The following is a 15838-nucleotide window of genomic DNA, read 5'->3' on the forward strand; positions in this document are numbered from 1 at the left end:
CCGCCCTAAATTGTAGTGTACCAATTTCCATTTTTTTCTTTGCTTACTTGCCTTGGCGCAGAGGGGCACATTGGTGTGCCATCTGGCCCCAGGGTGCCCAAACCTTACTGCCCCACCCACCGGGGGGCCTGTCCCACACATTTTTGGTGACCCACTCCCCCCCACCTCAAATGGAGGGGGGTGTACCTCACGCAGCCATTTGTAGGAGGCCCAGGGAGGCCTGCATGAGGTGCCCCCGCCACCCATTTGGGGGGAGAGGGCCATCACAAATTGTGGGACAGACCCCCCAGTGGGTGGGGCAGTGAGGTTTGGGGCACCCCAGGGCCGGATTGGCACACCAATGTGCCCCTCTGCGCCAAGGGGAGTTAGGTTACCAAAGAAAAAAAAGGGAAAATGGTGGAACGCATTTTAAGGGGGGGCTGTGGGGCACCCCAAAGGGACAGGGAATTTTCTAATGGGATGGGGCATTGACCCTCCCAAACCCCAACCCGCAATGGAGTGGGTGCCATGTCATGCAGCCCTCCCTGGGACCAGATATCTGCTCCTAGGAAGGGACGCCTGGGGCCAGGGAGGAGTGCAGGACAGCCCCTCCCCTTATCTGCCCCCAGGGAGGGCTACATTTTGCTGGTGTGACCATAGGTAACACGTGTTTTTTGTTTTGTTTACAGCTTTATCTACGCGAGCAGCTGCAACGTTATGCGAGTACTGTTTTTTATTATTCTATGGTTAGGGCCCACTGTCAGTGGGGTGGGTGAGACTGGGGCTGGATTGTTGGTGGTTTGGGTGGGAATGGGCCGTCTGGGCAGATATGTTGGTGGGCTGGGACACAATTACAGGGGCAGGCCACAAATTGCCCCCAGAACATTGGTGTTTCCCTGGGAGCGGATCCCTCCCATGTGGGTTGTCCGTCTGCAAGCCCAGGCTCCACCTCTGGCTGTGCTACGTTACAGATGTCACCTCCGGGGAGGAATGGGGATCCTGCTGGTGCTCCCTGGAACTGCTGCTGTGCTTAGGGGACATAACACCCACATGGTACATGGATGTCCAAGGCCAGTGACATCACCTCCAACGGTCCTGGAGTTGCGGCTGGGCTGCATTACAGCTTTTCCCTTCGGGGAGGTATTGGCACACTGCCGAGACTCCTTGGGGGGAGAAGCTGTAACGCAGGGCAGCCAGGGCTCCAGCAAAGTCGGCGGTAATATCCCTGGCCTTGGGCACCCTTCTCCCATGTGGGTCTTTTCCGGGTAGTTCTGGATAATAAATTCTGGGCCGATTTGCGTAAGTCAGACTTCTGTGGATTCCCACGGGTGTCCCCTTTTGGGAAATGCATGGGGTTCCCTGTTTTCCTTGCTGGCTTCCACACCCTAGGCCTAAATCTGTAGGTTGCCCACATGAACAAAATGGGCCGTGCTGAAAGGCTTGGGGTTACCCTTTTCCTTTTGCTGCCCCAGTAGGTGCACCCACACATGGAATGCACAGAGGTCGCCAACAACAGATCTCATACCTTCCCGCGTTCCCACAGGTGTCCAAATGAAAACGGTACCTCACATGTGTGGGTTCACCAATCTAGCCGCAAAGGGAAAAGGCTAACCCACTGGTAACCACAAAAGGGTTTGGGGAGATAACCTACAGATTTAGGCATAGGGCGTCGAAGCCAGCAAGGAAAACAGGGAATCCCATGCATTTCCCAAATGAGGACACCCTTGGGAATGCACAGAGGTCGCCAACAACGGATGTCATACCTTCCCGCGTTCCCACAGGTGTCCAAATGAAAACGGTACCTCACATGTGTGGGTTCACCAATCTAGCCGCAAAGGGAAAAGGCTAACCCACTGGTAACCACAAAAGGGTTTGGGGAGATAACCTACAGATTTAGGCATAGGGTGTCCAAGCCACCAAGGAAAACTGGGAACCACATGCATTTCTGAAAAGAGGGCAACAGTAGGAATCCACAGAATCTTTTACCCAGAACCCCCGACAAAGTGAAAAATGTGGGTTTTTTTGGCACATTTCAGACTTTGCCGGAGCTTCTGGGTAATAAATTCTGGGCCGATTTGCGCAAATCATACCTCTGCGGATTCCCACGGGGGCCTCTTTTTGGAAATTCATGGGGTTCCCTGTTTTCTTTGGTTGCTAGGACACCCGAGGCCCATATCGGTATGGTGTGCCCTTCTGCCGAGTTGTGAAATTCAGGTGTGAAAACAGACTTGGGGTTACTTGTGTTTTAGGCTTTCCCCTTGGCGCGCAGGTAGGTGCACCCACACATGTGAGGTACCGTTTTCATCGGGACACCTGTGGGAGAACGCGGGATGGTAGGCCATGTGTTGTTGGCAGCGGGATTCAATGGTTGATTCGAGTGAAATGTGTGGAAAATGCGTTATTTTCCCACATTTCAGACTTTGCAGGGGTGTCTGGGTAATAAATTCTGGGCCGATTTGCGCAAATCATAACTATGCGGATTCCCACGGGTGTCCTCTTTTCGGAAATGCATGGGGTTCCCTGTTTTCCTTGGTGGCTTGGACACCCGAGGCCCATATCTGTATGGTGTGCCCGCCTGCAGAGAGGGTGAAATTCAGGTGTGAAAACAGACTTGGGGTTACTTGCGTTTTAGGCTTTCCCCTTGGCGCCCAGGTAGGTGCACCCACACATGTGAGGTACCGTTTTCATCGGGACACCTGTGGGAACGCGGGAAGGTATAACATTTGTTGTGTCTGTGTGGTTTTCATAACATTTTGACCCATTTGCTGGTGCCCTTTGTCACACAACCCTTTCATTTCCCAAATGTGCCCTACATTTAGTGGCTGCTTTAGGCACCATACACTTTTGTAACCTGCACAAGTCACCTACCCATGAAAAGGTCTGCCTGTGCTCTTTCAAAAAATTAATGCTTACCGTTCCTCACCACATTGGTTTTCCTGATTTACACATGCTAAGTGCGTCTGTTCAGGACATAAGCATAAAACTCCTGTGTACCATGGCTCAGTGTTTGGCTTGTGGTACTGCTTGTTTTGTAAAACACTACAAAAAATGTGCGCTTTCCTAACTGCAAGAGTCGAGGGAATGTAGCAGAGCATTGCTTTTCTTAAAATTCATAGAAGCCATTGCTGTACCAAGCCAACCATGTCCAACACATACCTTTTTTCGGTCATTTTCCCACTTTTCCCCCAATCTATGGCATTTTCCCCTACCTAGTTATTTCCCGACCTACGCAAATCACCCCTTCCTAAACTTGGAATTTTTTCTACTTTACAGAAATGTATGCCTTTCTGTCCTCCAATTCGGCTTTCCTACCCTTTTCGTCCATTCCGTCCATGCATATCCAATTGGCCAAAAGGGCCAAAATCGCCTACCTCTCACAAAACGATTGATAACCACATCAAAATAATGTTTTTTCGTTTCCACTCAACCTATTCTTCAAAGCCAGGAAATTGGGGAATTCAGCACAGCAAACCATTTGTTCCTAGCGCTTACAAGGAAAAAACCACAGGCTTCTTTGTACATCATTTTATTGGCATTTTTTGAAAAAACCCAAAACTTTCGCCCTTTTTGCTCATTTTCTCTCACCCCCTACAGCAACCTAGGATTCCTGGGTGGCATTACGACTGCCTACATGTGGGAAAAAAAGGAGCCACATTTGGCCGAGATATCTCATGAAACAAAAAAGTTACAAGCCATTGAATGGCCACATACCGAAATCAGCAAAAAAGGCCTTGGCACTGGGGGGAAATACCCATGGTACTTAAAGGATTAAGAAATTGAGAAATCAAAGGAATCTTAAAGTAAGAACATTCTTCAGACGAGCGCTTTAAGATAGACAGTGCCGCCAGGTAACCTTTAATGGTACCCACTTAAAGGCCCCTGTGGGCCAAAGAAAGTAAGAAAGACAAAACCTTAGCAATGGAGCACTGAAAAGGAACAACAGTGTGATCTCTGCACCATTCGCAAACATTACGCCAACGGTACAGGGATTTTGTTCCTGCTCTCTTTCTTGTGGTGGGGACTACTAGAGAGTCGGGCTTCAGTTGCCAGGGTTTTAGGGGGCTGGTCTAAACATCTTTTCGATGCGTGGGTTGACTGCCTGTGTCAGATTGGCGGTATGCAGAGAGGGCTGAATACGCCTCTGGACCGATTTAAGCAAGGGGATAAACTGTGCTGCAGATTTCTTATCCCCAAGGATGTCCTCAACAAAGTCTTTAACGACCTGGGCTTCCTGGGTATCTATCTTAAAGTGCTCTCTAGCCTGGATGATGTATATGTCATCATCATCATAGTATCGTGTGTCCCCTGGTCCTCTTGGACTGAACACGAACCATGGTCATGCGAGCCTTGACTGTCATAAAAATATGTGTATTGACCTATATCTTGGTATGACGAGGTAGTGACCTGCGTGGTGTCCACGCAGGCTTTATTTGGCTGCGGGTTGTATGCTTGCTGCCTTGCCTTGTGGGGAGCCCTGAAGATTGTAGAGCTGTTTGGGGTGTTGATCAAAAAAGTTTATAAAACTGGACATTCTTCTCATGAGCCTATCGAATTGTTATGGGGTTCACTGGGAGGAACTTGGCAATACAGAGCGAGCAGTTTTAGGTGGTGGTTCTGGGGCAGAGGTCTTCTTATGATGTGTTGCCCCTGAAAGGGTGTCAGGGGTAGAGTAATCCCTATTTTTTGTACATTGTGACTTTGGGCATCTAAGATTTTGAGTTTTTCGACGTCCTGGCCTTTAATAGGGTGTCAGGATGTGTTTCGGTATAAAGTCTCTCACTCAGAGCTTTTTGTCAGGGCGGTCCACGAGTCTTTCGACGCCCGGTCGCCGGAACCGGAGGACTTCTCAAATTTAGACCCGGTGTCGGAAACAGATTCAGTCGTCAGTTTCAGGGGTCTGTCGTGTGGTTGTTTGCGACAGCGGTGGACCAGGTGACAGGGAATGTTCGGACCTTCTCATCGACACCGCGTGTGGCTTATCGGTCGATGGTGTAATCGACATTCGGCCATGGGGGTGTGCTTGGTGTAGTGCGAACTGGAGGTGCCTGAGCCGCTGGGTGTCGTCCCCGTAGCACAACCGCTGGCCTGCCTGTTGGGTTCAGGGGCTCGCACACGGGAATCCGTGGGATCTTGATCGCCCTCAGCGTCACTAGGGATGCAGATGCTGCCATCGTTGGAGGCTCCCTCGACGTACATGGCTGCCTCTGCCTGCATGGCGAGGTGGGCCCAGCGTTTAGTCTTGCGGTCCTTTAAAGTTCTGGGCCTGAACAGTTTGCAAGACTTGCACTGTTTTTCGGCGTGGTCCCTAGGAAGGCAAAGGTTACACACCCGGTGTGTCTACTTCAGGGAAACTTCCTGTTACAGGAAGTACAGAATTTAAAAGGAGTGTTTTCCTTTGTGTATAAATATGTCAGGCTGGCAAAATAAATGGGAGTATAGGGGAATATGCATTCTCCCAGTGAGACTGGAATATGAAACCCCCCGCCCCACTCTCCCTACTGTGCAGGGCTGAGTCCCAATGCGGCCTTGAGGTATACAGGCCAAAGATCGTCAAGATGGGAGTCACTGTCGATGGATGGTCTTGTCCTCGGAGCTCTTGCTGGAGATCTTGCGGTAAACGGTTGTCGAAAGGACAGAAAGAAACACGAAGTTTAAACTTTACTGAGTAATGGCATCAGCCAAGAAGGAACTCTGCGATATGCGTCCGACTACAATCTGGACCTCGATGCGTGAAGGACCATGGGTACAGTGGACGTCACACTAGGGATAGCATTACTGGCACGCCCTGTCGACGTCCCTTTTAGAATTTCGAAAACAAAAAATGTAATACTCCGTGGCTACCACTAGATGTTGGCCTATGCATAGCATGTGATCTAAGCAGATCCACAAGCCTCCTAAAATAAGCCTGACTGCTCTGTCCATGTTACTATATTACGCAGTGCAGGTCTAAACTAAGAGTTGGAGTTTACTGTATTGCCTAAGGTATAGTTTTATAAATCCCCTTGTGTGGATTTTAGAAAAACTGCCCTAACACGCTCTACCCCCATACATAGCACCCCCCAAAATACCATCTGCATTTTTGGAGGGGTGGGGGGAGGAAATCGGTAGAAAGTGATTCAGTGAAAGCATAGGTCAGAAGAACAGAGCTAGACCCACCAGTACCCCGTACACAAACATGCTTATGACCCCCTGAGTCAAGAGAGCAAGAGCAGGTGGGGCCAGTTTCCCATACCTAGCAGCACTACACTGGAATGCCCTACCACCACCGCTGCGAGCAGAAGTCTCACCTAGCATTCCGAAAAGCAATGAAAACCATGCTCTTCAACTAAACCTAGCTTATACCCTACTCTCACCTGGAACGCTTCAACGTGCTGAATGATTGTATAACAAATTCTCAATGTACCCTAATCCCATTCCCCTTGCTCCGTTACCTGAATACTTGAAAATCTGCTTCCATGACATGTATGTAACCTTTATGTAACTAAGACTGCCACAAGTAAAAGTGCCACGATGCCTTTGGGCTGTATGTGTGCTATACAAATGTAAATAAATAAATAAATAGACCCCCAATATCATATTTGTTGTTACTTACAGTTCCATGTCATTCCATCACCAGGTTTTATTTTCGGAGAGTTTCTTGCAGCTGCTTTTTGGCAGCCAAAACTCAGCACATATATTTTTTAATTTGGGGTGTCCCCCCAATCACCCTTTCCCAGGTTATGACCTATTCTCCACACACCCTACCCCTTACATCCCTTTACCTCCTGTATTTTTTTCTGAGTTTTTTTCACCCAAAAATAGGCAGCAAAAAAACCCTGGTGATGAATGAACGTCATACCGTTACACTTACAGGTGTAAAAGTGGCAGAAGCCCTGCACATTAAATGGCCATGCCTCTGTTCCCTACACCACGGTTGGCCAGGGGCAGACATGATCTTTGTCATGACTGGCGCTTCTAAAATCTTAATACATTAGGATCAGCTATCTTCAAGATCAATAAAAAAGAAAGGATTGTTAGTATACTTGAAAAACCCTGTAAAGTAGTTAAAGAGCCACAACCCCTGCATCTGGTGGAACGGAAAATATGAAATATGTGCCATAGTACCCATTATACACAGGGCATCATCACTTCCGGTATAGATACAAACATCTGGCACAATCACGTTTTTTAAAAAGTGAATAATCGGCAAGGGGAGAACATTCATAAGAAAAGCCCACTCCCCACCTACATGCATTCCTCTCATGGCAGTTCATTTAATGACAAACACAAAAAAAAATCAAATTTGTTAAAAGTAGCACAGTTGTGACATTTAAATAACGTTAACGTGCACCAACCTTTTCATCCAGATTTTCATACGGAAGACTGTTCACAGGTACATGTTTTGGGTAGGAATGGATGAGGAACTCAATTGCTTCAGCATCCTATGTGAATGAGTGGAAAGGAAATATCACCATTGAAAAACACACGGTACACATGAAAATATACACCGTTCTGTCCATGCGTGGGTGCTCTGTCGTTTCACACCCCTGGCTTGTCCTTGAGTTGCAAGCCTTATGAAATCTTTAAACAGTATAATTTACAACACAGTGGCATCACACATGAGAATGTTTCTTTCAAGGGAGGTGGGGACCTCTCTATAGATTCTGTGGCAGGAGGCATTAATAAAGTTTCATATAGGGCATCATAAAGACAATCAGACAAAAGGTATACAATAGGTTGAAGTCTAACAGGTTCAACCAAACAAAACAAGCAACTAAAACAATTGAAAAAGTCAAAAGTGCATTTTTTTAGTCTAGAGAAGAGCAATCATTTTAAAGGAAAGCCAACAAAATGATGAAACATTATCCAATAACTAAGAAAAGGTAAGTATGCACACATGAAATCTAAATTTGATATGCAAAAATAGAAATTAGTTCCAGTTCTGCATCAAATTCTACAATCTTCATGGATAGAATACCTTACAGACGTATTGGTATACTTCTTTCCTTTGAACAATGCACTACATTCAAAGCCCAGATTTAGTGATTTATTATACACTATAGTATCTCCAATAAAGCTTAGATATAGGAATTTACCAGAGTGTAAATGATATCAAAATCCTGCACCCTGAAGACGGGCCACACTAAGGTAGATAAGTCAAACACGTGACATGTGGGTGGAGATAAGCAATGAAGTCATTCTTCATTAACATGGCCATTCTTGCTCACTCCCTGCCTAATGCAATCCTGACTGTTTAAATTAGTGATCTTAACCTGCCCAAGATCTTGCCTGCCCTTCAAAATGAACTTGATTCTCACCTCTTGCATCACTCTTCAACCTACTCACTCAATTCTCTTGATCGAGTGTTCCTCTCCTCCTTGAATCTTAATATTAATCACTTTCCACCCTCAACGGTAGCATCTCCGTTCTTCATTCCTTTGCACCGCCTCTCCCCCAATCTCCAAATGTAAATGTAATCCATACTCCCTAGTGCTGATGTCTAGTAGTTCTATCTTGTCTCTTTTGCACCTCAAATGGCCTCATCCATTGACCAATACGATGACTTTAATGTGGTTCATGGCTCCCTTCTTCGCCCATCTTGCTCAAGAGGGTATTTTATTTTCTAATTATGCCGATGACACACAATGTGTCATCCCTCTTACCGGTCAGCATGACTGGGACGAGAAGGAACTCAATCGCATATTTTCCATTATCGAACAATGGATGATGCTAAATAACCTTGCACTTAATCGCGGTAAGACTGAACTTATGGTGGTAGGATCGGAGGGCATTTTAGCTAAACTTGATCCAGCTTACAAGCATTTCCAGTTAGGGGATGATCAAATCCCCACCCTCCCTAAAGTAAAGATCCTGGGTGTGATCCTGGATCAGTCGCTCAACATGAAGCCCTATGTAGCCAGCATAGTCTCATCTGCCACCTACTACATCAAATTGTTGGCACAGTTGAGACTGTTTATCTCTCAACAGATTGCTGAGTCTATCGCCCGAACGATTGTAGGAGCCAAATTGGACTTTTGTTGCAGTCTGCTGGCAGGTGCCAGTAAATCCATCATCAATCGTCTCCAGGTGATTCAGAATGACGCGGTCAGAGTCGTAGTGGGACTCTCGTATAGAGTCCATGTTTCTGAAGCACGTTGAGCTTTGCACTGGCTCCCTGTGGAGTCGCGGATACCCTTTAGACTTTTGGTTATCACCTTCAAATGTCTTAAGGGAGCAATGCCCCCTTACTTACAAAGGTATATAAGAAAAAAACCCTGCAGCAGAAATTTACGATCTAACAATCTTAACCTCCTTAATCAGCCAAGATTCAAAACCAAAAAAGCGCAATTGGGTGCCTTTGTGTTTGCAGCCCCGGCTCTCTGGAATGCCTTGCCTAGTCACCTGAGCAATTCCACAGTCCTGAGTAATTTCAAAAAGGGTCTAAAAACATTCCTTTTTAAATAAGCATCCATCTTATATCCTCCCTCCGGTAAACCTTCTGACCTCAACATACCTTTTGCCTGTTTTTTTGTCCACGGGTCTATGGGTGCGCAATACAAATGTTATAAAGTAAAGGTAAAGTAAAAAGTTCATCAACCCTTTGATTTACACCATTTCCCCCGTAGCTTCACCCCCTCCTCCTTACATCCTCTGAGCTTGCAAACTTCCCAAATCTGACTTCTCAAAAAAAGAAATGCACGGCCACAAAGTCCAGTGGTGTAAAGACCATGCCACCTCTCTTCTCCCATCTTATAAGGATTTTCTCCTCTCCTTGCACTCAGCCATTGACTCTGCCAAAGCGTCCTATCTCACCACTCCATCAGCAATTTACACTCACCGCCAAACTAAAAGTAATGCTGACCCCCTACTCACCCCACAGCAATCTCTTCTGCCCTCTGCTAGTAACTTTGAATCATAATTCTGCAAAACTGACAAATCCTTTAAACCACACTACCCTCTTTTCTCTACCAATTTATGTGTCCTACCTCCCCCTTACACACTCTCCTCCACTTTCGATTAATTCTATTGAGCCTCCCTTCCCAAACTTGCATCCATTCTCTGGTGCCCTCACATGCCTCTCACACATCGGAAGAGCTACTAACTCTCACCAATTGCTATCTCTCCTCTCTTTTCAACCTCTCTTTCTCTTGGCTTCTTCCTGCCTCCTTTAAAGGTGGCTACTATCATTGTAATTCTCAAAAAACACCAAAAGCCGACCCTGATAATTCCTCCCATTACCAGACAGTTTATCATATCCCTCACTAGTAAAAGTCATTGAACAGGGTGTCTCCAACAGAGCCTTTTCCTGCATCAACGCTAATAATCTAAGACACCTGTTACAATCTAGATCCCGTAGCCAGCATTCCTTTAGAATTAGCCTCACTCATGTGTGGCACTGCCTCGCCCCTGTGCACCACTTCAAACTATCTTCCATCCCGGTCACCTGCTACATCTGACATGTTAGACCACCCATCTCTCTCATTTAGGACCTTGGCATCCAGGGCTCTGCTCACAAATGGATAGCCTCAGACCTTGAACCAAATGTTGTTGATTGCTTGGAACACTACCACTTTTGACACAATCCCTCTCCCTTTTGGCGTCTTCCAAGTCCCCACCCTCTTCTCTTCACATTTTACACCCCCACTGAGCTAAATCGGCTCCCAATTTGGGCTCTCTTATCCCTTTAGTAGCAATACCCAAATCATCATCTCCTTCCTTCTGGATGCCTTATGCTGAACACTTCTACAAATTGAAGCAATCTGCCTTTGGCCCTCTAGCGACACCCTGCCCTACCATCACCTAGAATATTCCATTGCGAGCTACTCTCCCCTTCTGCCAAGGCCCACAACTTTGGTGTCCTCTTTAATAGCAACTTCCACCTCCACCACTTTATTACTCAGACTGCAACTGCATCCAAGGTAAATCTTTCATACCCCAAAAAATCGACTCCTTCAACTCCACTCATTAATACTCTGGCAATTAGCCATCTGGACTATCGTGTCATCTTCCTTGTGGTGCTCTCCCTCAACTTTTTCTCCATGTTCAACATGATTCCTACCCTATCTTCCCACACTTCCAATCCCACACTTCCAAATAGTACCTTTTTGGTGGTTGTCTCTCAATGTGAAATGGACCTCTGCTTAAATTATAAATGCTTATATTTAAATCCATGTATGGACTTGCCCCTGGCCCCTTATCTAGCAAACACTACCTGTTGCTACACACCCTCCTTGGGCCCCAATTTCCTTCATCCCACACCCTTCTTCCATCTCCTCTCATTTCCACTGCCCCTCGCTCCTGGCACCATGCCGCTGGATCTCACTTCAACTTCACATCAAAAGGTCCACAACTATTCATTCCTTCTAGGCATCACTGAAGCTCCACCTCCTCAACCTAGAAGGCGCACCACCTGCAATATGTCTCCACCCTGACCTTCCTGCGCCCCTCCCTATGGTCCTTAAAATCTATTCTAAGAATTCTGCATTGTGTCGGTTCGGTCACTGTTTTCTGTACTATTATCCTCCACTCTCACCCTCCACTGGCCTTCAACCGTTTGTCAATCCCTCTATTGTAGATCACCAGACTCAGGACTGCTTTGGCAAAAGACAAACATTGTTTGTGGGCTTGTGGCTTGGCAAAGCGTTGTTCCTTATACAATTCCACACTGTTTCACCAATCTGCACCAAATTGTGCAGAGTTGCCTGTAACTATGAGGGAATGAAAGCCCAGGCAACATCGGGTATGTCAGCTAGTTGCTTATAAAGGTGTTTCTGGTTGCAAGACATGTATCCCATTAAAAAATAAAAACAAGCAAAATAAAGTCTAATTAATCATTTTTATGGAGGAGATATACACACACACACACACAAGCACACAGTTATTCATCCTTTATTCACAGACGAGCAGAATTCCAAGCAGTAACTGCATGCAAAATTAGATGCTCCATTGATACAACTGCAGTCGGGCAAAGAAGTTCCCTTACAAGGATCTTTCAGAAACCCTACTGGTGTAGGGTTATGGGAAACCAACCTTAGTGGACCTGCAAGGTTTATACAAACACTGGCTACCACCGCAAGCATGTATCTTCAAATTCTGTTGCATCACCTACAAGGCTGTCACCCTGAGGTCCCCAAGCTACCTCGCTGAGAAACTAAGCATCTCTGGAGGCCTGTGATCCACCAGATGTAAGGAAATGTGCAGGCTTGAACTCAAACAGTGCAGGAAGTAAAGCAGAAGACAGGCCTTCTCTGATTACACTGAAAGATTCTGGAACCTCCTCCCAGTCAACATCAGACTTGCCCCATCGCTTCTACAGTTCAGGAAAGAGCTCAAAACCTTACTCTTCAAGGAATGGCTCATTCCTAACATCAAAGTCCACACACTCTGCATTTCCCACCCTACCCAAGACTCTGATCTGCTCCCCACTGTCTCCTCCCCTGGTTCCTTGTAGATCCCTTGCTGCCAATTGCCCATCCTCGCCCTCCCCGGTTAGCTCCCTGCTCCCTTTTTATCTGCTTCCTGCATGGTCTTCTTCCCACTATGATTGTAAAGCGCTCTGTTGCTTCCTGATGCTAGGTCCGTCTAACCAAACTCTCACTTGGCAAAGTGACTGAGCAGCAAGGCTACAATTAAGGAAATTAAGAGTTCAAAGTACAGTAACACACTCAAGATAACACAGATGCATTAGGCTTGTTACTATAAGTATATATCATATACACTTAATCACATATACATTAACAACAAAGGTGTCTAATTGGGACACCAACCACCCTTCAGATCATCAATATAATAATTAAACAATAACTTGTTGCACCTAAAGTGGGGAGGAAAAAGAGGTTAGAATACAATCAAACGTACAAAATTACAAGCAACACCAACACTTTGAAAATAATCTTATGCAGTTCAGTCCTAGCCTAGGAACAATTGTTCATCAACAAGTTAAGTAAGCAACTTTGGATACTTAATAAGACATTTAACACTTGCAAAAGCCATCCGATGGAATATAATGGACTCAATGTATTAGTCCAGTGTTAATATGGATGTCTAGAATCTGGGCCGGTGGACAGATTCTTAGGAGGCCATCCTAGTTATGGTGAAGAGGGGAACTCAGGTTAGCCAAAATCCAATCAAGGGAGCGTGGCGAGCAGTCAAGGCTTAGCCTCAGTAAAGTGTGATCTGGGGTCCAAAATGCGTCCACACAGTACACAATAATTCAATTTATACAGGAATGTACTGTTACGCTCACCTGGCTCCCACAGAGGCGTCGATCTGAACTGGACAGCTGCGGTCTCCACCAACGTGACGCGTAGGGCCGAGATGACGGACTGGCCCACCTAGCTTCGTTTGCTTGGCCCGTAGGAATATCCTTCTGCAAATGGAGAAAGGGAATTAACCACCCGGGAAGTCTAAATTCCCCCCACCCCCGCTGTTCTCCCCACAGATCACCTTTGATGCCCCCTCCTATAGTCTCACCTGATGGTTTGAAAAGATGAGCTCTCCATCCTGCATTGAGCGCAGGGGCGCGTTGATAACCAGTTGCTTCACTGGCTCGAAGGAATCGGTGAGTTCCAGAACAAGAATGACTCCGAAAAATATGTAGTTCGTAAGAGTTCACATGTCTGACTTTCACTCTTGTCCGATTCCTTGCAGTTTGCAGCTTGACCCCAGCGAAGAGTTCCTCGTGGTAGCTGACGAAGTTCAGGTAAGGATTTGGCTTATCCTACACAGTTCAATAAAATAAGGCCAGAATTTAAGCTGCCTGTTCCCTTATTCAGGTGTGGCGAGAAAATATGAAGTTCGAGGAATTATGCCTCCAGCGGTAAAATTAGGTAAGTCTATTGCGGTGAGGAGAGTTCCCCTTATTGTCCCGTTGTCTCACCTTGCCGTCCTTTTGTTCCCCTTAGGGGCCGGGGTGCGGCGAGGATGCAATGGAGACTGCGCCGACCCGTGAAGAGGAATAGTACCCCCGGCGGTAATCAGGTAAGTCTATGGGGGTAGTTACTATTGCCTCTGTTTATTTCCTTGGCTCACCTTTGCTGTTCTTGTGTTCCCCTTAGGTGCCAGAATGCGGCAGAACGTGCAGATGGATGCGGTGGATCGTGAGGATGCTGCGAGGGCCATTGAGTTCAGCACGGCACTGCAGCAGACGAGGCGGCGCGCGTAAATGCTTCTTTCTTCCAGTTCGAAGGTGCGGTGGATCCGGAATCCAGGTAAGGATCGAAGGTTTGCTCTTATTCTAACCTTTCTCCTTCTGTTCCTCCCTTTTTCTAGGAGCTGCAGACTCGAGGCGGGCGTGGCAGAAGACTGGATGCAGGCTTGCAGACACGGTGAGCGTTACGCTGCTGGATGCAGAATAACGCGAAGCAAGCGTGTGCTGCTCTTCGGGCGTGGTTTAAATAGCCTCCAAAAGTAGTCCCATGTGAGTATTCTTCCCCAGCCCCACCCGAGTAAAAAATAGTCCCTAGGTAAAATAGTCCCTTCCAAGCCTCATTTGGCTTGGAGCTCTGCAGCATGGTCTGCACCAGGTAAGCTTGCAGCATGGTCTGCATCAGGTAAGTTTACTCTATGAGCCTGGCGCCTATGGCGCCAGGACTGACTCTCCATATGAGCCTGGCACCATAGGCGCCAGGACTGCACCCAAACAGCCCCTAAAAGGCGCTTTTGGGCTTGCTCAAAACAACTTGATGCCTGCTTCCGGGGTTGCTGGACCTGGTCTGGTTCCCCGGGGGTAGGCATCATGACATGTACACAAATACTATATTTATTCTAGACCCAAAACGGACACTAAAAAAAAGCAGGTGATATCAGTCAACACTCAATAATAAACATATATACAGTCAGCTTAGGTTCTTAAAATTAATTTAATGACTTAAATCAATAAAATAAGGTAAGTTATGCAGTAAGATGGAACCATGTCACAAGAAATATGCCTTAGCTTCAGAAGTCCAATCTCTATGAAGAGTGGGCCTTGTGAACGAAAGTCACAATGCTTCTTCCCAGAATGTATCAGATGCAGGTAAAGTACTTGCTTTGGTGATTGTTCAGGGGAAGAGATGCAACAAAGTTACTGGTAAGTAAACGTGTTCTTATTGTTCAGGTAAAGCTGTTCGGGTGTGATGACCAAAATGCAGTTGAATGGAAGGATACAAGGAAACTTGTTCTCAATTTTATCCTATGAGGACAGGGGGAGACAAATGCTTTTCATTTACTTACCCCCTGACTCAGATTTTCCCAGAAGACTGGATGGGTCGGCTAGGGGCTGGAGGTTGGTTTTCCTGCATTGGTTCCAGTGAGAGGTGCTCAGGAGCTGCGAGTGCAAGGATTCTTCCAGTTTGGTCCAGGAGCAGAGAGCAACCCTTGGCGATGGTGAAATGCAGAAAGCATCAATGCAGACCTCTTCAGGAAACTTCACAAAACAGGGAAGGAGAGTTCCAGTGATGGCCACTGCAGACAGGCGAAGGCAGGCGTCCTTCCAGTCATGTTGAAGAAGACCTTCCAGAGAAGGATCCCTTGAAGCTGAGAGGCTGAAATTTGGCAGCAAGGCGACTTAAACCACAAGCTGGTGACAACTGAAGTTCCGGCTGAATGGCGACTATTCTAGAGAGGTACCCCACGTGAGAACTGGTCAATCCAACTGGTGTTCCAGGGACACTTCCGAAGGCTAAGGACGGCTGTATCCTCTAAAAAACATTGAGCCTGGTTGGTCCCACCAGTCCAGGGGCTGAGGCACCGCTCATGGTCTTCGCAGATTAGGTAAATCAACAGGGCTTCACCGGGCCTCTTCAGGAGTCTTCTTCGGATCTTCAGTCGGCTGTTCTACACAGGATTCTTGGCTCCAAAGTTGATCTCAAGAAATGACTTCAGGAGGAGTCCTCTTATA

General features: G+C 46.7%; 1 protein-coding gene across 1 annotated transcript in view; it reads right to left on the bottom strand.

Moving 5' to 3' along the window:
- Positions 1–15838, bottom strand: part of RIOX1 (ribosomal oxygenase 1) — a 603487-nt gene that overhangs the window by 21796 nt on the left and 565853 nt on the right. The window contains exon 14 of the mRNA XM_069607921.1: positions 7314–7400. Within this exon, the coding sequence (XP_069464022.1) occupies positions 7314–7400 (87 nt within the window). The remainder of the gene's footprint in view (positions 1–7313; positions 7401–15838) is intronic.

The sequence above is a fragment of the Ambystoma mexicanum genome, chromosome 4q (genome assembly GCF_040938575.1).
Source record: "Ambystoma mexicanum isolate Mex_15411 chromosome 4q, UKY_AmexF1_1, whole genome shotgun sequence".
Classification (NCBI taxonomy): domain Eukaryota; kingdom Metazoa; phylum Chordata; class Amphibia; order Caudata; family Ambystomatidae; genus Ambystoma; species Ambystoma mexicanum.